Consider the following 22785-nt stretch of genomic DNA (forward strand, 5'->3'; position numbering starts at 1 on the left):
TCACTGCTTCATATTGATCCATCTGTTGGTTCATCTCCTCGTCGGTCAGCTCCTGTGCCATGGTTTCTTCTTTCCAGCGCTCGATACAAGTCAAAAACTCAGAGTGACTTGAACGGTTCGACTCGATTTTTTATACACACGGTATAATGGTGTCCAGTCTCCGACCGAGTGTGGGGTATATCCACCTATCCCCTGGGTCGGTGGTAACACGTGACTTGGTCTCGATCTGTGATTGGCTGGACAGATTTTCAATGTGGCTTACATGACGACATTGCGAAATCACCCAATTTTAAGTCAAAATGGCGGCGTTTTGTTGAGCGAGCGAGCGATGTGCATCATTTCAACGTCCTGAAGATGTTTTCGGAAGCGGACAACATTCCTAAAGGTATTTGAAGTAAATACGAATGTAATTTTACGGTTAGCAAGAAATTAGAAGCGAAAATTTTAGGTAAGTGAGCTTGCATGACCTTCGCCATGTGCTACTCAAATTCAAATTCAAATTCAAATTCAAATTCAAATGCGACTAAATTCCCTTCGGATCGCCGTTTTTCCGTTTGCAATCTCAAATAATTCTTGAATTATGTGTCTTGAATCGTTTTTGGGATCGTAGAGCTCAGGAACTTTGGAAAAAAGCTTCGTTTTGTTGAGTAAACACACTTTTCGAAAAGACGCGTAACTCGATTCGAGTTAATATTCAACTGGCTGTTGCCATGGTGACGGAAATGCGAGATTTTTTTTTTGTGAAGTTTAATTTATTTAAATTGTTTAAAAATTACTACAGTACAGTAGTAATGTTAGCGCGAACTGTGTGACGTTACGGGCGCCATGTTTTACCAAAGGCGCCATCTTGGATTTTACAATTTAAGAGAATGTATGGAAAAAAATTGGTCACGTGGTATAATCCCTGCACGCTGATTGGTTACGTGCCCTATTAACGTGCTTTACTACTCTGACGCGTAACTCGATTCGAGTTAATATTCAACTGGCTGTTGCCATGGTGACGGAAATGCGAGATTTTTTTTTTTTTTTTTTTTTTTTGCGAGATTTTTTTGTTTTTTGTTTTTGTGAAGTTTAATTTATTTAAATTGTTTAAAAATTACTACAGTACAGTAGTAATGTTAGCGCGAACTGTGTGACGTCACGGGCGCCATGTTTTGATAAATAGGCGCCATCTTGTTTATGCAAATTGAAAATACTGCCCTCTGATTGGTCGAGAGCCTTTTTTAATGATATGCATCGCCTCCTGATTGGCTACGGCCCCTATTAACGTGCTATACTACTCTGACGCGTAACTCGATTCGAGTTAATATTCAACTGGCTGTTGCCATGGTGACGGAAATGCGAGATTTTTTTTTTTTTTTTTTTTTTTGCGAGATTTTTTTGTTTTTTGTTTTTGTGAAGTTTAATTTATTTAAATTGTTTAAAAATTACTACAGTACAGTAGTAATGTTAGCGCGAACTGTGTGACGTCACGGGCGCCATGTTTTGATAAATAGGCGCCATCTTGTTTATGCAAATTGAAAATACTGCCCTCTGATTGGTCGAGAGCCTTTTTTAATGATATGCATCGCCTCCTGATTGGCTACGGCCCCTATTAACGTGCTATACTACTCTGACGCGTAACTCGATTCGAGTTAATATTCAACTGGCTGTTGCCATGGTGACGGAAATGTGAGATTTTTTTTTTTTTTTTTTTTTTTTTTTTTGCGAGATTTTTTTTTTTTAAAGTGTAATCACTGCATGCAGGATTAGAACCTGCGCAGGATAACATTCCCACTGGATTTTCAGCCCAGCGCCTTAAACCACTCGGCCACCATAGCTTGCTTAATCTTTTGAAAGAAATATTGTAGTATTAATGCAAATTTTGATGGCTTACCCCCTGGTTTTTTTTTTTTGCGAGATTTTTTTTTTTTTTTTTTTGCGAGATTTTTTTTTTTTTGCGAGATTTTTTTTTTGCGAGATTTTTTTTTGCGAGATTTTTTTTTTTTTTTTTTTTGCGAGATTTTTTTTTTTTTTTTTTTTGCGAGATTTTTTTTTTGCGAGATTTTTTTTTGCGAGATTTTTTTTTTTTTTTTTTGCGAGATTTTTTTGCGAGATTTTTTTTTTTTTTTGCGAGATTTTTTTGCGAGATTTTTTTTTTTTTGCGAGATTTTTTTTTTTGCGAGATTTTTTTTTTGCGAGATTTTTTTTTTGCGAGATTTTTTTTTTTATTGTGAAGTTTAATTTATTTAAATTGTTTAAAAATTACTATTAGCTTCCATGAAGGAAAACTTTTTTTCTAGAGAGTATTTTTTATGCTCTTTTAAATGAGATATAGTAGATATAGAGATATATAGAGATATAGAGATATAGAGATATAGAGAGATATAGTAGATAGATAGAGCACGATTATTCTCCACGCCCATTTTAGAACTTGTATGAGCGTCCATTACGGAAGACTATGCCTGCCCGCTCCGCTGAAGCATTGAAACGACAGAGAGTGAGAAGAAGAGAGTTCGTGCGAGAGTGGAAGAAAAGAAATCCGGAGAAAGTTCGCGAGCAGAAAAGACGGTATCGTGCACGGTACAAGATGCGTGACATGGTGCGCGACGCGTTGAATCGTTATAGGGAACGCAAACGTCGCTCCCGTTTACCTGCAACACGACAGTGGGAAGAGCATGATTACGATCCGGATGAAATTCTTCGGGGTTTGTTGGGAGTTCGGGTTGAGCTGACGGATTTCAGGAAAACAATACCACCGTCCAACACCACGACCACCGCCGCTAAGAGCACTACCACTGCAACACGACAGTGGGAAGAGCATGATTACGATCCGGATGAAATTCTTCGGGGTTTGTTTGGAGGTCGGGTTGAGCTGAGGGATTTCAGGGGAACACTAACGCCATCCAACACCACGACCATCGCCGCTAAGAGCACGATCACCATTACCACTGCAACACTACCACCAACCAACACCAGTACCACCATTACCACTGCAACACTACCACTAACCAACACTAGTACCACCATTACCACTGCAGCACCACAGGCATTACCCTCACCGCAACGCCGTGGGAGGGTGGTGTCTTATTCCCCCACAGCCGCTAAGAGCACGACCACCGCCGCTAAGAGCACGACCACCAATACCACTGCAGCACCACAGGCATTACCCCCACCGCAACGCCGTGGGAGGCGGTTGTCTTATTCCTCCTCCTCTGACTCTGACTCTGACTCTGAGCCTGATGAAGGGTTGGTAGCAGAGTTAGAACGCATGTTAGCGGAACCCGAGGATCCTGTAAAACGGAGACTTTCGGAAATCAGGAAAAATAGGAAGGAAGCAGAAGAAAACAGAGTAAGACGAATGCAAGAAAGACGGAAAACAGAAAAAATGATAACTGAAATAGCTGCTGAGCTTGATAAGATGTCGTTTATGTTACACGACATGGGTAGATGGTTTCAACAATTTGAACGCGAGGATAAGGTAGAGCAGGCTACTCAGTTTGAATATTCGCGCAATGTATACATTACCGCCGAACTTATGAATCAGTTGGAACACTATTTATAGGACAAAAGAGACTCTTTTTGAAAAACAACAAAGCGTGTGTAACTTTAATTACAACAACAACAATAAAAGGTTTTACAATTTCCAACGTTTCTTGGTCTGCATGATTTTCTTAACAATGCGTTCTGTCATGGTTTTACGTCCGGGTAATTTGTCGATGGCCTGGATCATCTTGGTGTCGGCGTTCCATTTGTCCTGTAAGTTCTTGGCCCTGGAATAGTCAATGTCGTGTTGTTTGGCCAGTCGGTCCAGACGGTTGATCCCGGGGTCTCCACGCGCCAGACGTTTCTTCAGTTTGGTACCAGGTCCCATGTACTGATAACCGGGCCAATGAAACTCGATCCCAGTCTTGGCCAACCATTCTTGGATGTCGATCCCATACCCTCGTTGGCGACGGCGACGTCGGGTACTTCTCCTCGGGGGTGGAGGTGCCTTTTTCCTCTTCTTAATCCGAGTCATAGTCCAGTCCCCTTCTCCAGGGGTCTTCGAAATCTTCCCACCCTGCTTGTAACTTTTCTGCGGCTGACGGTTTGACCTTCTTGTACTTCTTTGCCTTGCCTTTGGGACTGTAACCACCGTCGTCGTAGTCGATACCGAGTGATTTCAGTACACGTCTGGCTCTATCGGAGATGGGTGCTTTTTTCTTGGACGATAGGGGAGTTTTACCTAGCGTGACTGGTTTGGGTGGAATGGTAGGTTTGGGGGTTTTCTTCTCCTTTTTAAAACCTGACGTGGAGGGTATGGGGGTTTTCAGCTCCTTTTTCAGTCCTGTCGTAGAAAGGGGTTGTGGCGGGATGATCACGGGGGCTGCGGCTGGTTGGTTGACTCCCTTGAGGATCTGTTTCAACAGAGTTTCGACGGGTGCGTCGACCATGCCTTCGGGTTCTGTCGTTCCCTGGTACGAGATGGGACCGCTTTTACCCGTCCGTATACGTTTCACCAGTTTCCCTTCCTCGGAGGCGATGGGTTTGGTCATCTTAACGGCCATGCTGTCGGGGATGCGTTTGTCGTTCAGGATGAGATGTTCTTCGGCGGCCAGACGTCCGGCTTTGTTCAACAAGGCATTCTGGCTGATCTTCCCCTTGTAATAATCTTGCAGACGATTGAATTCTTGAACGGGCACCATCATGACTTCGTTCATACCTTCTGACTCAAGGTCGTGTCAGGAAACTCGGACAATTCTCTCAAGGCCGTCTCGTAACAGTCTTGCCAGTACCGTATGGATTCGTCTTTCTTTTCCAACTCGAGTTCGAGACTTCGAACGGTTCGCTTGCCTTTACCGCACTCCCTGCACAACTCGATGCACCCACCGGGCGGCGTGGTATCTCGTTTCGTTTGACAGGTTTGGCAGAAGTCACCGAACTTTAAAGCCATGTATTCTTGATACAGGTCGTGGTACCTCTTGTTCAAGTACTCGTACGAGTCTTTCCATCGGGCTTCGCGACGATTGGCGTCTTGCAACAACTGCACGAGTTTAGGAATGGTATTGTGGGACTCGTCTTCTCTCGGTGGGAAATTGGGTATGACGTCGATCCCCTCCAGCGGGTAACCGTCCTCACTGCGTCCTTTCACCGTACACAACATGCTTTGAAACAACCGTGCAAACCGCTCCAGAACCCCGCTCCGTTTTGGGTGAGGAGATGTTCTCTTCGACGCTTGAGAGAGTTTTTGCGTCTACCCACTTCGCGCAGAACCCTTTTATGTCTTTTCAGTTTCCCATAAGTCGTTGCGTTGATGGGGATCCTCTTTTTCAGCAAATTGAGAACCATCTCGCTGATGGCGTTGATCTGATCTTTGTCGGCGATTTGTAACATCCGTTGACGTTTGTTCCGATTGGCTTCTTTCAGGACGCGCGTCAGGAAAGGACGTTGTCGTCGTAACCGCTTCATCGTGGACTTATGCACACGAGTGGATTGACGTACTCCTTTTATCGCTTTCCTCGACGCCTGAAGGCCGTTTGAAAGGGTATCCTGCGTAAGACTCTTTCGATCTTTCCCCTGTTCTTATGGATATGTTTGTCCATTAAACCGAAGGGTCCAGCCAGAGCACCCATACCCGCGGCTCTCATCATACTCGCCAAATCACCCCCTTTCTGTCTCCTTCTTCGTCTCCTCCTCCTCCTTCGGGCTGTCATGGTGACGAGTGAGGTGTACGTCGGCTAGTCTCGTCCTTTTATTTTCACATGATGGAGCATCGGAACTCTTCGCCCTTGTGTGGAATTTTTTCACCTCGTCTCATTCGTTCCTGCATCCTTTTGGTATGCGCCCGTTCTTGTCTTTCTCTCAGGCTTCCGATGCCTTTGGTGATACCCCAAGCCGCCTTGGGTAAACCCGCCACCACAGTGCCGATCCCTTCTCCCCTTTGGTACCGTCTTCTTTTAGTGGTTTTAGCGGTTTTACGCCTTCTCGAAGACGCTTTCTTTCTCCTCGACCTCTTGGGCATGTTGGTTCTGAATGAAGAGGTTGGCCGCGATGTCATTTTTTATAGCGGCACGTGCCTAAATCGTAGGGCGTAGTCTCGAACGTATCGGTCGTACGTGGGAGATGTAAAATCCGTCACCACGTCGTCCAACGTTTGCATCTTGGTCAAAAACCCATCCAATTCCTCCACGCCACCCAGAGCGTAGTTCCTGAGTTCTGTCAGCGTCTTTTCGTACGTCGTGTAAGCGAATTGGGCCATGTCCATCTTGAACGAATACTTCTTGAAATCGTTCCATCCTTTCAGTAAGGTGGCGAAAGCCGTCAATCCTACCACCGTGTACCCATCTTTCCACACGGATCCCAAGACGATACTCACGGCCACCGTCAGTAAGGCCAGTCCGTTGAGAATGGCGTTACACAACTTGTAGTAACCGAACATCTGCCTTCGACACCACCAATACTTGTGGTAGAAAGCGTACAAGACGTCCAAACGTTTCAGGGAATCCAAATCCACCACGGTGTTGAAAGGTTCATCCAATAAACAGACAGAAGTACTCATGACTCTTTTCCAACCAGTGCCAAACGTAGTCTGACTTTCTGTCGGGACGTTCGATCCTTTTAGCTTGTTGCTTGTATTCCCAGATCTCGTCCTTGAAGGCGGTTTCTACAGACTGGTTCAGGATGTCCTGGACTTGTCGGTAACTATCGCACTCGTCCGCGATCCGTTTCATGTCTTCGTGATCCATGCTGGTCGCATCCCAGTAAGAGCGAGAGCATCGACATAGATGCAAAAAGTAGGGGAACCACTCGACTTCACTCCTCAACATCTTGATTCGAATGGTTTTTCATCGACGAGGGGGTCGTCTTTTCTTAAGTCTCACGAGTCTTCGGATCCCGCGACCCACGCCCACTCCCACACCACCAATGGCAGCGGTCGTTCCAGCTCGGATGCCTGTTTTCACGGCGCGACCACCCAACGCTTTGGCCAATCCCAAGGCAGCCCCTTTACCAATGGGTAACATCGCAGACAGGGCATTCGCAAGAGCACCGCCCCATTGCTTTCTCCTTTTCGGTCGACGACGGCGTCTTCTCATGGTTGTTGTTGTTCTCAGTTACGTACACTGGTCGAATTGCGTGTGACGGTAGGACGTTGTCCGTTTTTATAGGTGGTCGTAATCGTGTTGGTGGTCGTGATGCCCGCAATGCGACGACCCGCGGCCGTCTGTTGTTGTTGGCGCAAAATCTCTTCCAATTGTTGCTGCATCTGGGCTTGGTCGAGAACACGGTCTCCTCGCCTCCTTCTTCCTCCTCCTCGACCCGATCGAATCGACGAAGGCGGAGTGGAGTCACTACCACTTCCTCCGCCTCCACCTCCTCCGCCTCCACCTCCGCCTCCGCCTCTGCCTCTGCCACCGCCGCTACCACTAGCGCTACTTCGTCTGCGGCTGCCGGAATCACTGGAGGACGTTGGTGTGTTTTGACGTGGGACGCGTCTCGGTCGTTTCCCTCCTCGAACAGCGTGTGCCAAAGGGGTGGACATTGTTATCCTGGGTGCCCCGACACCTGCCGTGACATTGGCGCGCGACACCGATCCAGCACTGCCGACACCCACCGTGACGTTGGTCTGCGGTGCACCCGAGCCAGCGGTGCCCACTCCGACGGGCGAGACATTGGGCAGGGGCGGTGTTGCCAGTGACGATCGCGGTGAAGGAGGAGTGTTCAGACTCGTACCCACACCCGCGGCAGGCGGAATCGGAGTACTCGTCCGAGCCGGTGTCCCCCAAGGCGAATAATCTTCCAGAGCCGAGAAGTTGAAATCGTCACTACCATAAGAGCTCATTTTTATCCATGTACCTTTCTCTTTCTATCTTCTTCTCGGCGAGTTCTCGTTGTTTATGAACCAAATAATCGAAACCTTCACCGTTATATGCGTTGATGATGGACCGTACTTGACGGTAACTCTCGCATTCCGTGACCTGTCTCATCGGTTGGTAGTCCAGCTCGTGGGGGTTCATGATGTATTTGAGCCTGTTTTTACACAGGTGAATGAATAGCGGAAACCACTCGACCTCGCTCCTCAACATGATGGGGTTGCAAACTGATGGCATCGGACGAATCCTTCGTCTTTTAACACATGGCTGAGGACACGTTGATCGTCCTGACTGGCTGGATGAAGATCCAATAGCATGTAACCGTAAGGTCGATCGGTGACCTTGCGAAACGTGTCCAACACCTCCTGCCATTGCGTGGGAAACGATTGCAGAAGTAAATTTCGTATCCCCAACTGATCCCGAGGGTTCTTGAAGGCCGCGATGTAATGCGCGTTTCTGGAAATGGTCTTGGCGAATTTTCCGTTGGGGAATAGATCCTGACACAGGTAAATCACCGTGATGTTCCGATGATGCGAATGTTTGGTGAAGAGATCCAACACGCGCTTGTCGTTACCACCCTCGTCCATCAGATCGTCCAAGACCAACACACCCCCTCCAGGAAACCATCGGGGTAACTGTTCGCTGTCGGGGATGCCTTCGTAAAACTTGACTCCACCCTTCTTGAGCTTTTGGAAACCGTCTTGCCACGATCCGTAGCAGTAATGAATACTCTTCGGTGTCTGTTGGAACAAGTCGCCGTTCTCCAAGAGCAGTTTGGTCGTGAACACCGTCTTGCCGCACCCCGACGGACCCGCTATCAACAAACTCGACGGCGTGTGAAATTGAAACGCTTTGCGTCGTTCCATGATCATGAAATGGCACAGGGTCTCGAGACGTTCCGTTTTTATCTGAACAACTTGGCCAATGGGGTCTTGACGGCCGGGATGCGTTTCAACAGACCCAATAGGGTGACCTTACGATTGAAACAGATGGGTTTTTTCTTGGCCCGACTCCTGATCTTGGCCATGGCCCTCTTGGCAGCGGCTCTCTTGGGACGTCCTTTTTTCTTGGCAGGCGCCGATCTCTTTTTTCGAGGTTTTTTCTTGGCGAATTTTCTCAAATCTCCGAACTTGTCCTCGTACCAATGCCTCTTTTTCATTCTTCTTTTCCTATCTTCCTTCTCGGAAAGCTTCGGCATGGCAGGGGCGGCTCTCTTGCGTTTCCTACGCGTGGTCACCGTCGCCGGTAATGCACCGGTGTCCAGGACGGACGGCGGTTGAAAAGACACTTGTCTTTTGGCGGGTTGAAGTATTTTCAGATTGAGTTGTCGTTTTGGCGGTTGGTTTTTCTTGAAATGAGCCTCACTGGGTTGAGGCATCTTTCCGCCCGCTTTTCCATAGCGTTTTTCTAACCTGGCTATCACGTCGTCCAAATGTCTATGCCCTTGAAACTGAAGAGCCATGACTACCACACATCCTCTTTTTCAAAAATGAACCTCTTTTATTTCGAACAGCTTACTTTATAACAAATGACGCACTCCTCGGGAGGAACCGCTCGTGTCCTGGTGACACGGGGTTTTACAAATCTTGCGCCAGGCCAACTCGTCCACGATCAGACGTTCTACCATGTGTCCTACTTTACGATCGTTCTCCACAAACTCGTTTTTCTTAAAACGATTCAAGAACTCGTTCATGTCCCGACCTTCGGCTCGGTCGATCAGGAACATCAGGGCGTAACCGCCGCAACTCTGGCTGAACAGGGACTGCAGACTCTTGCCGTTGTGAATCTGGTACTTGAAATGACGATCCAACCATGCTTGGATCGGTTCGGCGGTTCCGTACGCGTCCAACGGTAGACCGTAACTGTCCAGGATCTCGCACTTGTTCTTGTCGGCCCACAAAGCGATCCAATGCACGCCCGGTTTGTCGTGAGGGTCCGTGTTCACGATGTAAGCGGTCGGTCCTTCTTGAGGGACTGTCCTGGGAAGCCGATCGCAAGGGACCGTGCCGTAAAAGACACAGCGTAGGGACGGATTCGTTCGTGCCAAATGATCCAATTGTATATTATTCAAGGCTACTTTCTCCATTTTTTTTTCTTCTCATTGGTACACGTCGTAGATGACGACTCGGTTCTCGTTGATCTCCAGCAAATTATCGAATTCGCCGTACAACAAGATAGTCAGGTTTTCTCCCGGATTGGCTCCGAAATCGATCACCAGACGCAGTTCACCTTCTTGCTTGGGGTTCAACACTGGACTGTCCAAACATCCATTGGCCGTGTTGTCAAATACAAACATGTTGCATCTCTTGCCGTCCCCCCAATCCACTTTTCGGACCATGTTTCCTTTTCCCCTGCACAACGCTCCTGAGGCTTGGAGGAATCTGTAGTAACCTCTCTGATCTTTACTGTCCCCATCGTGATCGAGCTCCAGGGTCTCGTAGGGGTATTCTTCACCTCTCACCAATTGTTTGATGGAAGCCAGATTGAATTTTCCGAAATTGAACGGATTGATCGTCACAGTTCCGTTGAAGGCAGTTTGTTTCATCAACAACACCACTAACCGATTAGGCAATTTATTGTGGAAAGGATTGCTGCACTCGAAATGACGATTGTCGTTGGGATGCGAGTAAGTGCGAATTTCACCTCTCACCGTGGGGTAAGTGGCCACTCTTCCTCCTTTCAGGCTGGTCATGATCTCTCGGTACACCGAGGGAGTCACTCTCACTTGAGACAGGAACAATCTCACTTTCACGTCGGCTTCAGTCAGTCTCAGAGTACTAGCACCATGCCATCGGATGGTCCACAGGACTGGGGCATTGAAGTACATGTCGATCTGGATCTGCACGCCAGGTAACAGTAATTTGCTGAGATGAAACACTTCCAGGAAAGGTTTGAACCTCAAAGTCACGGCTTCTCCGTCCAGAAACTGGGCTCGTCCCTGGACCAAATTCTTGAGATCTTGGGTTAAAGCAGTATATTCAGCGTGAGGAGTAGTAAAATCCAACGCGTTGGCTGTCAATTCATCGGCATCTCCGTCGTCGGGTACACCGAGACAGTTGTACCATCCGCTGGGTGTTAGGATCGATTCACCGTCGTCTCGGTCGTGGTTCAACAGGGTCTCGATGTAGGCTTTGAGGTGGTAAGTATCCGTCTGGGGGCTGATGAGAGTCCCATTCAATCTCACATTGATCTGTTTGAAGAGGGTGTGGGCCAGATTGTTGGCGAGTCCCATGACATCCGCTGTCAGCAGATTCGTCGCGTCACTTTTCTTGACAGTCAATTCCACTTCGAAGAAACTCTCGTTCAAGTCGATAAAGTCTTCTTGAGGATCGACTTGGAAGGTCACGGGATTGATCCCCGTATTGAACGGGTTGATTCTCACCAAACGTCGAGACGACATGCTGACATCCGTGGGAGGGGTACTGAACATGTTCAGACGAGGGTTACGAACCCCCGCCGACCGGGCATGAGCCACGAGGTCCGTCATCGTCTACGTCGTCGTCTCCTTCTCAGGGCCGACTGCACCCAACGATAGTTCGGGCGTTTTGATCGGGACGGGAAGATCGATCCGCCTTTATACGTTCGTCGTATCGGAATAAGTCTCACGCGCCTCGAGTAAATGGGATTCATACTCCAAAGAGGTCTTTCCTCACTTTTTTCGCCAACGCCCGTTTGATCTCTTGCGTTGCTTTACGTTTCACGGCTCGTTTCGCTCCTCTCTTGACCCCGGCGAGACCTCCTCTCCAATTGGGCTTTCCTTCCTTGCCGCCCGAATTTAAACCTTTCAGACCTTCCGTGGCCGTCTCGGTGATAAAGTCTCGTAGAATGCCGGGTCCGCGTTTCTTGACACCTTTCCAAGCCATGCCGAATCCGTCTCCGGATTGCCTCATTTTATCGGGATGAAATCGTACCAGCGTTCCGCCGATCATTATTCTTTCTTAAAGTGTAACGTCACGATCGTATTGCCAGGTCCAAATCTCACCAGTTCTCCAGTTGTCTCAGCCACTTGCACCTCTATTATGTCAATGACGTCTTTGCGCACGGGAATATATTGAATGTGGTAAGGCTCGAAATACTGAACACCCGCACCTGTTCTAATCAAGTTGACCTCTCTCAGTACATCCGTGACTTGATTTCCCACCACGCCACTTCTACACACGTCCGAGTAGACGAACAAGGAACGCGAACTGCTTCCCACCACCACCTCGAACGCTTTGTTCAGGTTCAGAAAACGCCAATTGCAATAGATGCTGAGTTTTAAAAAATCTCCATTTCCTCCTTTATCCGTGATGACACCCCAAAAGACAGGTGATCCGTCCTTGTCATGGACGTCCCCGACGACGCTGATGTCCGGAACGACATCGTCAAAAAGTTCCAACTGCAAATTAGGTCCCAGTTCGTAACCACTGCTGTTCTTTTTGAGCCATCCCATTTTTAAAGCCAGTTCAACATTGACGTGGAACGCGGGGAAATGCGTGACCGGACGAAAGGTGTTTTCATTGTCCGTGACCAGTTCATCACCTTCCCACTTGAACTTGACGTAGCTTCTCTTCCCATCATTCGTGACATATTTGGCTCCCAATTTAGGTCCAGAGTTCTTGAAGATGCGTTGTCGCGTGAAAAAGGAGATCATGGATTTCATGAATCCGACACCGTCCACGTTGTAAAATACCTCTTTGAGGTCATCCGTGTCGAAGTAAGCTTCTCCAAACGTGTAGAAACTACTCGATTCTATGCGTCTCCATGAGAAGGAGGACAAGATGGATTTATCCTCAGAAGCGGTGAAAGAAGGCAACGTCACGTGCGCATCCGGCATGGCGATGCTACTCATTCCCACTTTCCACCCTCCTTCTCCATTCAGGCGTAGGGGACGTGGTAACCTGATCTTGAAATGGTTCGCCTTGTTGTCCGGGAACTCGCTCTTACCACTGTGACTGGGTAAGCTGACGTAAAAATTACTCATCCTTTCTTGAAATGCAACGTGATCGTGGTCACGCCCGACGCAAAGTCCACCAGTCGTCCGTCGTTCTCAGATACCTGCGTCTCGACAATGTCCAAAAAGGTCGTGCGCACCGGTAGATATAGGATGTGTCTCGGTTGAAGGTCGATCACGTCCGGATCGTAACGCACTTGTTTCAACAGGTCCGTGACTTGATTTCCCGTCACCATACTCTGTCCCACATTCGAATACACGAACAAGGAACGACGCTCGTGACCGAACGCCTCTTCGTAACTGCGATCCAAATCCGTGAACACCCAATTGATGAAACAACTCAAATGTAAGGTGTCGGGGTCGATCTTGTAAAACGTCTCGTCCCCGTCATTCTGAGCTATGATCAAGTCCGTGGCCGTGGGTACGACTTCCTTGGGAAATTCTTTCCTCAAGTGAGGTCCCAAGACGTAACCCGGTCGACCGTTTGGCAAGGTTCCCATCTTGACCCATTTCATCTTCTTGGCCAATTCGATGCCGATGTTCATTTGCGGGTAGACGCGTTTACCGTTGATCAGGAGGCTGAGGCACGTTCTCGAATTGTCCAGGACGCATTCTCCATGCTCGGCCCGATGCATGACCGTGTACAGCAATTCGTTGGGACTGTCTTTCTTGTACATCGTCACGTCAGCATCCGTTCGATCTCTCATCCTACGCAGGTATCGATCTCGTATCATGTTCATTAACTCGGTACCGGTCCTCGGCGTGAACTCTAAATCGCCCTCTCGCGTCGCTGAAGAGACCCGGCTGTATAGGTTTATGGAGGCGTTCACCATGTCGATCCACCAGATTTCAAACAGAAGAGAATATTTCAAGTCCATCTTACGCGTCGCGGACGGAAACGAGAGGTCGCTGATACCCACTTTCCATCCCGACTCTCTCAACTGCAACGGGTTCGGCAGACGGTTCTTGAAACTGTGGGCCTTGTTGTCCGGGAACTCGCTCGTGCTGGCATTGCTCATCAGTTGCACGTAAAAGTCGTCGACAGACTCATTCATACTTAAAGTGTAATGTCACCGTCGTCACGCCCGAGGTAAAGTCCACCAGTCTTCCGTCGTTCTCGGCCAATTGCACCTCCACTATATCCAAGACGTTGCTGCGCACGGGTTTATATTGAATCTGAGTCGGTTCGTACGTCGTCTTGAGCGAGTCGTGGGGGACTTCTCTCAAGAGATCCGTGACTCGATTCCCCGTGATGGTGCTACGACCCACATTCGAATACAGGTACATGGGACTGCGAGGCGGAGGGAGGTTCGGATGAACGACGACTCCACGATTGTAGGTCTTGGCGTATTCCTCGTCCAAGTAACTGAAGCGCCAGTTGCAATAGGGACTGAGCTGTAACGTCCCGTGGCTGTTCAAATTCCAAAATTCACGAGATCGATTGCTGTCATGGTTGGTCCAGTCTTTCTTGAAATCAGACGGGACTTTGTCGTTGGGAAAGACCTTGATCATATTCACGTTCAAGTGAACGGAGTAATACGATTCCTCGCGAATGAAACCCAACTTCTTGACCAGTTTAGTACCAAAATACACTCTGGGACGATGTCTGTCTCCGGACTCGTCGAGGAACGTGTCGGTGTTGTCGATAATCAAATCGTTCCCCTCCCATCGGAACACGGGGTAGTATTTTTTCCCGTTCGGTGCTCGCAGACTTTCACCCGCATGATCCATGTAATGATACAGCCGTTCGTGAAAACGATGGATGAGGTATTGCATGAGAGATCTGCCACTCGTCACTTTGTGTCGGTCACGGTTCAGTTCCTTTCCGCTGACGTAAAATGTGACGGGGTATCGATAAGGACGCCACGTAATCCCGTCGTCTAGCAACCTGAACGTTTCAATGGTCCAATCCATACCGAACACGTAGTCGTCGTCTTCAAAGTCGTGCGCTTGAGTGACGGGTACTTGATGCGGTCGTGACGGAGGAATCGGGTAAGACACGCTCGCCAATCCCACTTTCCATTCCTTGTCGGATTCAAACAGGAGCGGATACGGCAGACGATTCTTGAAACTGTTGGCCTTGTTGTCCGTGAACTCGCTCGTGCTGGCATTGCTCATCAACTGCACGTAAAAGTCTTTCATTTTTTCGTCTTGGGCTTTTGGGTCACGTACAGTCCCTTTTTATCCACCCAACTGTCGTACTTGACTGGCCAACCTTTCCATCGCACCAAGACTTTATCCCCTTTTCGTTTGACGATCTTGTCGATGCGAAACAGATCGTCGTCTTTCACGTCCACCTTTTGCAAATCTTGCGCGTAAAACGTGCCCTCGACCGCCGTGCCGTCCCATTCTTCCACCTTGTACGTGGTGACCTTCCCAGGACGCACTCGACGTATCACAAACACCTCTTCGGTCCAACCGGGTAAATACCCTTTCTTGAACTGACGGAACTTCTTGTTCAGTCTCACACGATCCCCGACTTTGAGTTGCGGTTTCTTCAATTTCCCTTTTTTCTTTTTTCCGTAAAGAGTCTCCCACACGTCCTCGCTATTGGCTAAAGTCACTTGATCGGGAGCCATCTTGATACTGCGATGATACGATCGATTGTACCCTCGGACCAGATCTTGTAACACGGGCACATACGTCATCGTATTCTTCACGGTGAAGTACCGGTACAAACGTTCTTTCAGGGTCCGATTGAACCGTTCCACTACACTGGATTTCGTATCCCCGCGTGTCGAAAAATGATGAATGCCTTTCTGCTTCATCAAATCCTGAAACGTCTTGTTGTAGAATTCCTTCCCGTCGTCCGTCTGGAGATTGATGGGTTTTCTACCTCCTTTCAGGATCTTTGCCATGGCCTCCGTCACCGCTTTACCCGTCTTGCTCTTCAAGGGCTGGACCCAGGCGTGCTTGGAAAACACGTCCACCACCGTCAAGAGGTAACGATACCCTCGATTGTACCTCGAAATATTGATCACCTCGATCAGGTCGGCCGTCCACTGCTCGTCGATGCCGAACACCACCACCGGGACCGTGGGAAAACGACGACGTCTGGGTTTGTGCAACGTGTACCCCAAATCCCGTTGCAGGACCTCGCGAGCACGTCGTACCGAGATCTTATTGGCCTGGGCGAATCGCGTCAGACCGCCCAGACTACCGGGTCTGGAAGGATCCCGATACCGTCCCAGTAACCTTCCGGTCGAAAGCGGCTTTTGCTTCTTCTTTTGACCTTTCTTCTTCATAGTCGATAAAGTTTGTACACGCACTGTCTCCACAACTCGAAACGTTGCTCCCGTACCTCGAGATACTTCTTAAATGAATCGGGTTGCCGTTTCAACCACAAGATATAAACCACAAAACGCATCACGTTGGGTTCGACGTCGGTATAGTCAAACACCTCCAAGGGCGAATCGCTGAAATGGTCGGGGATGGGTTCACCCTGACCGTATCGCTCGTAGACACTAGTGCACTTGGAACACAAGGTCGTCCAACACCATCGATCGGCTATGGTCGTACACATTCTCGAGATCAACCAACTCAAAGCATGAGACATAATGATTTGAACCCAATTCTTTATTCACACTTTCTTATAGGTACAAAAACGTCGTGCCTGATTGGTTCTTACGAAAAATCGACTCTGATTGGATAACACGAAAAAGAAGGCGAAGAAAAGACTTAGTCTGAATCTGTAAAGTAATCAACATGTTCTTAAGATCTCGTCCATACTCATCATCACAGTCTTCCTCGTAGGTATCCATGGCATAATATTTACAATTTCTCCAACAACATTCCCCTTTACCGGGTCTCCACTTCAGGGCTTCCTGCTCGTCCCCCTTCACATAGAATGCTTGTCGCATACTCTCCTTACACTCACCACACAGGTCCTCCCGATCAGTGTCCATGGCACGAAAGAAAAACCGATCCTTCCACAGATTACGCTGATGTATGAGATCGTAGATCAACTCTTCCAACTTCAGACACGTTTCCCTGTAATCTCCCTTGCTGAAAGTCAGTAACGACTTCACCATGGGACTCTCGTCTGCCTCCAACACCCGTCGTGATAGGTCGCGAGAGAAACGCAAGGGTTCAAACAGATCACGGATGGCATCGGTCATCATGTACGTGAGGTGATTCGTGGCTATCAAACAGACACGCTCAGCGTCCAGGATGGGATCCCGACAATGAACGAATTTGAATTGACCACTACCACTTCTGTACATCACGCGACACCACTCACCACAGAACAAAAACACGTGTTCGTTCTTCTTCATCATCTCCAAAATCGTACCACCCCCAGTCAGGACGACGTCTCATCAAGAGCTCAAAAGACCACAGACTATCGGGTATTTGACCTAACGGTTCGAAGAGATTGTCAAAAATGTACAGGTCCACCTTGGCATCTGGAATGGCGTCGAGATCTCTTAAAGTGTGTACCTTCAGATCCACGATCTGATCCACGAGGTCCCGAATCTGGTTCGAGTTGCTATAGTAAGTCATCTCGACACCCTCAGACAAACTCGTTAAACTTCTTTCCTTCTCGATCCGCTCGCTTCGTGATCTCCAAGCCCGACAAATGAGGATAGCAACTACGAACGCCCCAGTCAATCAAGTGCCTCTGGAGCCTATAGTACAAAGGAGAGACAAGACGTAATTCCAATTCAATTATCCTCGCGTGTAACGGTCTTTCGCCTTCTTTTTCGATTGTATCCACTACGTCAGAAGCTCGATTCAACTGTTGTCTAAGATCTTCAAGGATCTCTTGCACGTCTCTCTCATCCAAAATCCTACAGGTCATCACCGCGTCAACAGCAAGTCGAGAATGACTCGCTGCGTCCAACGGGCTCCTTTTATACCCGCGCCGTGGATCCACTTTCACTCCGTACTTTCCCGGATCACGTGCCCACTTCAGATCCCGCCAATCGGAACGAAGACCGTCACATGATCCCATCACACCACACGTCACTGATTGGTCAAAAACGTCCATAAAGTCGAACAACGCATTCCATCACGAGTCACTTTTCAGCAGAAGTCGTCATGGATTCACACGTCGAACCCGTCAGGAAAAAGAAAAAATTGTCCAAAAAGAAACTGGAACTGCTCTTACCCAAGAGAGTGGAAAGAGAAGTAGGAGGTAAACAACTACAATCCACTTTAGATAGATGGTTATTCAAAAAAACCTCGTGCCAGACTCCGTTTCAACGAACGCGTCCTCTTCAAAGAAATCACCCCGGACTCGGTCAGTTGGACCACCGTCCCTCTCAAAGGCTTCTCGCGACCCTGGAGCGCCTTTTCGATCCAACGCCAAGAAGTCAAAAGCCAAATGAAAAGTAACCATGACAAGCGAAGGCAAAGACCGACCCCCAAGAACGTGCGAAAAACCACCCACATCCTAGAAACCATGCGACGTGAAAACACCTTGTTGGGATACTAACTCAATCTCTATCTTCACAGACTCAAAGCTACCTGCCATTCAAGGCGGATGCATGACCGTGATCAGAGACTCACCTCCTCGAACCATGCAAGTCCTGGAAGCCATGGGACTCGACAAATTCAAGAAAGACGACCTCGTAGAAGTACCCCCTGAAGTGGACGACCGAGGAGAATTCACCGAAGTCCAAGTATTGAAGGAATTCGACCCCGATCAGTTCCTGAACCAACTGAAACCACAAGATTCCATCTGCCCACGTTGCATGGTACCCCTGACATACGGAAGCGTGCGAACCCCAGACGGTGGTACCTGGGAATATTACCGATGCCCCTCTTCCAGATTCTACACCAAGTGTTATGTGACCTGTGGCGTCAAAGAGGTGGGCACTTACCTGAGACGCGTCGAAGAACAGACCCACCCCTGCTACAGGAACATCGACCCGGCTCGTTTCCGATGTCTATGCAGCAAGTCCCTGGTCTTAGCCACCTCCCACTCCCAGTCCAACCCAGACAGGCTCTATCTCAAGTGTCCCAAGCGTACCTGCAAGTTCTTTCAATGGATCGACGAATACCCACGAGGAGTCGCCGAAGCCATACTGATTAATGGACAGGCCCCAAACTAAGAAAAAGACAGACACAGTTTTTGTAAAAACACACTCCGATTTTTATTTCACATTATTTTTTCAGTTTCTAAGAAAGGCAGGGTGGCGCAGTGGAAGCGCGTTGGGCTCATAACCCAGAGGTCCGAGGATCGAAACCTCGCCCCGCCCATTTTTAATTCACATTTCTTTTTTACACGTTGGGTAATTTGTCCTCCGCGTCGATCATGGTTCGCATCGTTACTTGATCACAATGGTTGAAAGTACTATAATAATCGTTTATTGATTGATTGATATCCCGAAGAAAAAGAGGGCGCCGGTCAATAGGACCGTGCACACGTCCCACCCTGTAATAAGTGGAATGACCAATAAAAAGTTGTTTTTGTTCTATTTTCAGACTCCATGTCTCGATTTCCTAACCCTCAATGTCTATGGTGCAAGGAAGGATACACTTTCAAACACAGTATCAGAGACTACTTCCTGACACCCTGTTGCGACCAATTCTTTCACGGAACCTGTAAAGCCCTCCACACTGAGCGGTTGAAACCCTCGGAAAGACTCTGCCCTCATTGCAAAGCCGTGAATTTCGGACTGCCTCCCGATGACAACCCCAAAACCAAGTCCTAAAGAGGTAAGCGCTTCGATGGTCTAATGGTTAAGACGTTGAGTTGTGGCCTCAAAGACCCAGGTTCGATTCCTGGTCGGGGCATTAAATTTTTTCTTTTTTATTCCCTATAGAGACGATGAAAAAATCACGCAACAAACCATGTACATTCTCTCGTTAAAGGATCTTTATTAGTGTTACAGGCATGAATAAAAATGTTTTTTTTCACTCCTCTGATTCTGGTGGTGGTGTTTTTACAATTTGTTTGACAAATGCTCGGTACGCCAACTCGTCTCTGTTGTCCCAACTGCTCTTCCACGCTTCCCATCCGTCCTCAAATCCCTCCGGCAACTTCTCCAAACACACAGGGTCTTTAAACGAGATGGACTGGTCAGCAAGCATCTTCTCAGACAGCATTTTTCTGAACCTCATCACCTCATCCGTCAGCTTCGTCACCTCTTTCTTCAGGAGGACATCCATAGCGTGAGAAACGGCGCATTTCATTATCTTTCCAAGAATACCGTCATGAACAGCATCCATCACCCCCGCAGCAAGTTCTTCTATCTTCTCCTCTTCAGAAACCTCCACCTTCGTCTCGCTCTCCTCTGAAGACATCTTCTAGTCGCCTAGCTCAAAACAACAATACTCACTCGACACTCACGCAAACCCTTTTATTCCCATCCGAACCTCGATTTCATGCACGTCACAACCTCGATCTCATGGATTGGCTATCGCCTTATTTGGACATGCACGTCACAACCTCGATTTCATATTTCTCCTTATTTGGACATGTTGCCCTTATTTGGGCACGCGCGTGACCTGGGATGCAAAAGACTGCTGACCTGTGACGTCACTGCAGACGCATATTTTGATAACCCCCTAACTCATGAATATATTAATGAGCAAATCCGGCCCTCTGATTGGTCGAGAGCCTTTTTTAATGATATGCACGGCCTTCTGATTGGCTACGGCCCACACAAGCGTCCTATACTACTTACGCCATAACTTTCATGCTGCTTGTCGTTAAACAACTTGGCCGGGCCCGTGTAGCGATACAGTGGAAATTGTTGCCCATCCAATGGGTCCTTGAAAGGATAAGGCTCCAAGCTGTGTGGAGGGATGTCTTTACCTTCTGCTATTTTCTGAAGATGAGTGAAGGGTTTCAAAAAGGAGCAACGTTCCATTTTCATCAAACCACGGTCATCTCTTAAAACTGCTTCATCGGAGGCAAATTGGTGATCAGTGGTAAGCACTGCTTCAGACATCACGGCCACATTGTCGTCGATGACGAAAACGTATTCCAAGTTAAGGGCGAATGCCAACTTTTGAATAAACAGCCTGGCATACCCCACTCCTCCTTCACTCGGGCCAAGTTCACAGTTAGGCATTGCTTCAGGCAACTGGAAAATGGCAAGTATCTTTCCCCATGTGGATCGGTAAGCTTCGAACTTGTCACTGCGAACGACGACAACTTGTACATAATTGACAACCTTTCCTTCCTCTTGCATTACGTGATGGTAATTCAAAGTGCACTTTCGAGGATCATCTCTGTGGGATGGGTGAAAAATCCAGTACGGCAAAGTGGGAGTATTGCCAACTCTTGCAGCCCAATCAATGCTTGCAAAGGACTCGTTTGTTGATCGGAGGCTCTTGAGATATCGTAGCAGGTGGTGGTAAGGCTGACAGCTGCTTGGAAGTGAACATGTAACAGTGACCGGTCTACCATCGATGTTAACAACTAAGTCTTCCACAACGGATTCTTTGCCTTGAAGAAGTCTTCCACATTCACCACAGTTTTCGAGATGATACCATGGCCAAGCGCGCAGCTTTGCATCTTTACAGTCGGTTTTCTCATAATAGTAGGAGGTCTTGGTCGGACTCTGAGCCTCTCGTTTCATAAGGATGTAGGGATTCTCCTCTGTTTCATGAGTGTAGAATCGCCCTCCAATGGAGTACTTTCCTGGTGCCACTGTTTTGTCATGAAGGCTTGGAGAGAACTGAATTACCTTCCAATAAGGAAATTCCCAGTCTTGCATTTGGTCATTGTCACTGGCGATGAATTCTTCTGATGAATTGTAATCTGTGTGGCAGTAAAAGGCACCCTCATCGAATGCAGTAGAAGAACTGGAATAAACCTTTTCCTTTCCAAGAATGTCCAGTCGCAAATCTTTAATGAGACAGAGATAAGTTCCGGTCTTTCCAATCTGAGGTTCAGCTTGTAAAAGGATTCTGTTGCGATGCTTCAGTTGATTTTGATGATCGTAACTATCCTTATGAGCTTCGTGGTCTAGCCAACGGAGTGACGAGGAAGTGGTGTCTTTATTTCTGCCAATTTTTGTCATGTACCGGTCAGCTCTGGTACAAGATATTGCGCTCATCGAAGGAGACATTTTCACCGACGTTTCAAGTTTCTTGAACAGTTGCCTACCTACCAGCACGTATGGAATGTTCTGCACTTTATTGTTGCTTGCAGGGACCATTGCATAACGGCACATTCTTCCAAGTTCTTGAATGAGAGTCGAAAGAAACAGAGGAGTCCCCTCCTTGAACTCCGGACTGTTGTCATAGCTAAGGCGAAGATCAAGACAGTCAAAGCTTTGAGGAAATGTGTCTCCCATGCGACCTTTATCAACCAGTATGAGTACGCATGCGAGGTTTTCCAGGTCTTCATACTGCGTTATCAACTTGTGCACATGCTGACAGTTTACACACTTTTTTCGGCCAGCTTGTAGCATCAACCCGGGACAACAACAATCCGGAAACTTGAACGTGCAGTTTTTTGGTTGAAGCTTTCGAAAGAATGGACTCGACGATTTCATCAGTTGGTTCTCGATCTGAATTCCACCGTAATCTTTGATGACTTCAAAGCGATCCTCGAGACGAGACACTGCTCGTGCCAGACGTAGAGTGTAGAAAAATTGATCAGCAGTTTCCATGCTCTTTGCGCGTACAATTTTCATTTTGCCCTATTCCCCTTCGCCACTCTGGATCAGATTTTTGACCAAGGAAGCCGTTTCAAATTCTTGAATATTATGGTTCCATTTTTCGACCATTCCTTGACGGCCATTTTGTTGTAGTTGCTGTTCGATATCCTCAATGATGCTGACTGGTTGTGTGCCTTCCTTGAGTTTCCGAAATTCTTGCTGGGAAAGATGCATTAAGCAGGCAACATATGAAGTCGCAAATACCTCGTTGAGCTCCTTCAATTCCTCATTGGACGCGCTAGTTTTCTGATGTTTTGCTACTGCTTTGAAGCTTTCTTTGAAAGAGCGTGTCGCCTCGTGGAGTTCATTTCGAACCAATTCAAAAGCTTCGGGGTGGATGTACGTTTTCGTTTCGGCTTCTCTCTTGAGTTCCCTAATGAAGGACTTTAGGGTTCTTTCGAAT

At 47.9% G+C, this 22785-nt stretch overlaps 3 protein-coding genes, 2 non-coding genes and 2 pseudogenes across 5 annotated transcripts; 3 read left to right on the forward strand and 4 right to left on the reverse strand.

The window, feature by feature from the left end:
* The first annotated feature begins 2440 nt into the window (after positions 1–2440).
* Positions 2441–3629, forward strand: LOC149098292 (uncharacterized). The gene has a single exon (XM_089278299.1). It carries the CDS (start codon positions 2441–2443, stop codon positions 3542–3544), a length of 1104 nt encoding a protein of 367 aa, XP_089134425.1. The 3' UTR covers positions 3545–3629.
* Positions 3630–5726: 2097 nt separating this feature from the next.
* On the reverse strand, positions 5727–8204 carry LOC149098293 (uncharacterized; annotated as a pseudogene).
* An 806-nt stretch (positions 8205–9010) lies between these two features.
* LOC149098294 (uncharacterized protein F54H12.2-like) lies at positions 9011–11577 on the reverse strand. Its single transcript, XM_089278298.1, has one exon. The coding sequence runs from the start codon at positions 11317–11319 to the stop codon at positions 9931–9933; it is 1389 nt and encodes a 462-aa protein (XP_089134424.1). The 5' UTR covers positions 11320–11577; the 3' UTR covers positions 9011–9930.
* Positions 11578–13715: 2138 nt separating this feature from the next.
* On the reverse strand, positions 13716–15030 carry LOC149098295 (uncharacterized). Its single transcript, XM_089278300.1, has one exon. The coding sequence runs from the start codon at positions 14905–14907 to the stop codon at positions 13813–13815; it is 1095 nt and encodes a 364-aa protein (XP_089134426.1). The 5' UTR covers positions 14908–15030; the 3' UTR covers positions 13716–13812.
* Positions 15031–16011: 981 nt separating this feature from the next.
* On the reverse strand, positions 16012–17431 carry LOC149098296 (uncharacterized; annotated as a pseudogene).
* A 1462-nt stretch (positions 17432–18893) lies between these two features.
* Positions 18894–18965, forward strand: Trnam-cau (transfer RNA methionine (anticodon CAU)). Its single transcript has one exon. It is a non-coding gene; the product is annotated as a tRNA-Met (tRNA).
* A 466-nt stretch (positions 18966–19431) lies between these two features.
* Positions 19432–19503, forward strand: Trnah-gug (transfer RNA histidin (anticodon GUG)). The gene has a single exon. It is a non-coding gene; the product is annotated as a tRNA-His (tRNA).
* Positions 19504–22785: the final 3282 nt, after the last annotated feature.

The sequence above is a fragment of the Orbicella faveolata genome, unplaced genomic scaffold (assembly GCF_042242905.1).
Source record: "Orbicella faveolata isolate gen_17 unplaced genomic scaffold, um_ofav_v1 contig_46, whole genome shotgun sequence".
NCBI lineage: Eukaryota > Metazoa > Cnidaria > Anthozoa > Scleractinia > Merulinidae > Orbicella > Orbicella faveolata.

Excerpts from the sequence above, each read along its gene's own strand:
- LOC149098295 (XM_089278300.1), bottom strand. The coding sequence starts at position 14,907 with ATGAAAGACTTTTACGTGCAGTTGATGAGCAATGCCAGCACGAGCGAG.
- LOC149098292 (XM_089278299.1), top strand. The coding sequence starts at position 2,441 with ATGCCTGCCCGCTCCGCTGAAGCATTGAAACGACAGAGAGTGAGAAGA.
- LOC149098294 (XM_089278298.1), bottom strand. The coding sequence starts at position 11,319 with ATGACGGACCTCGTGGCTCATGCCCGGTCGGCGGGGGTTCGTAACCCT.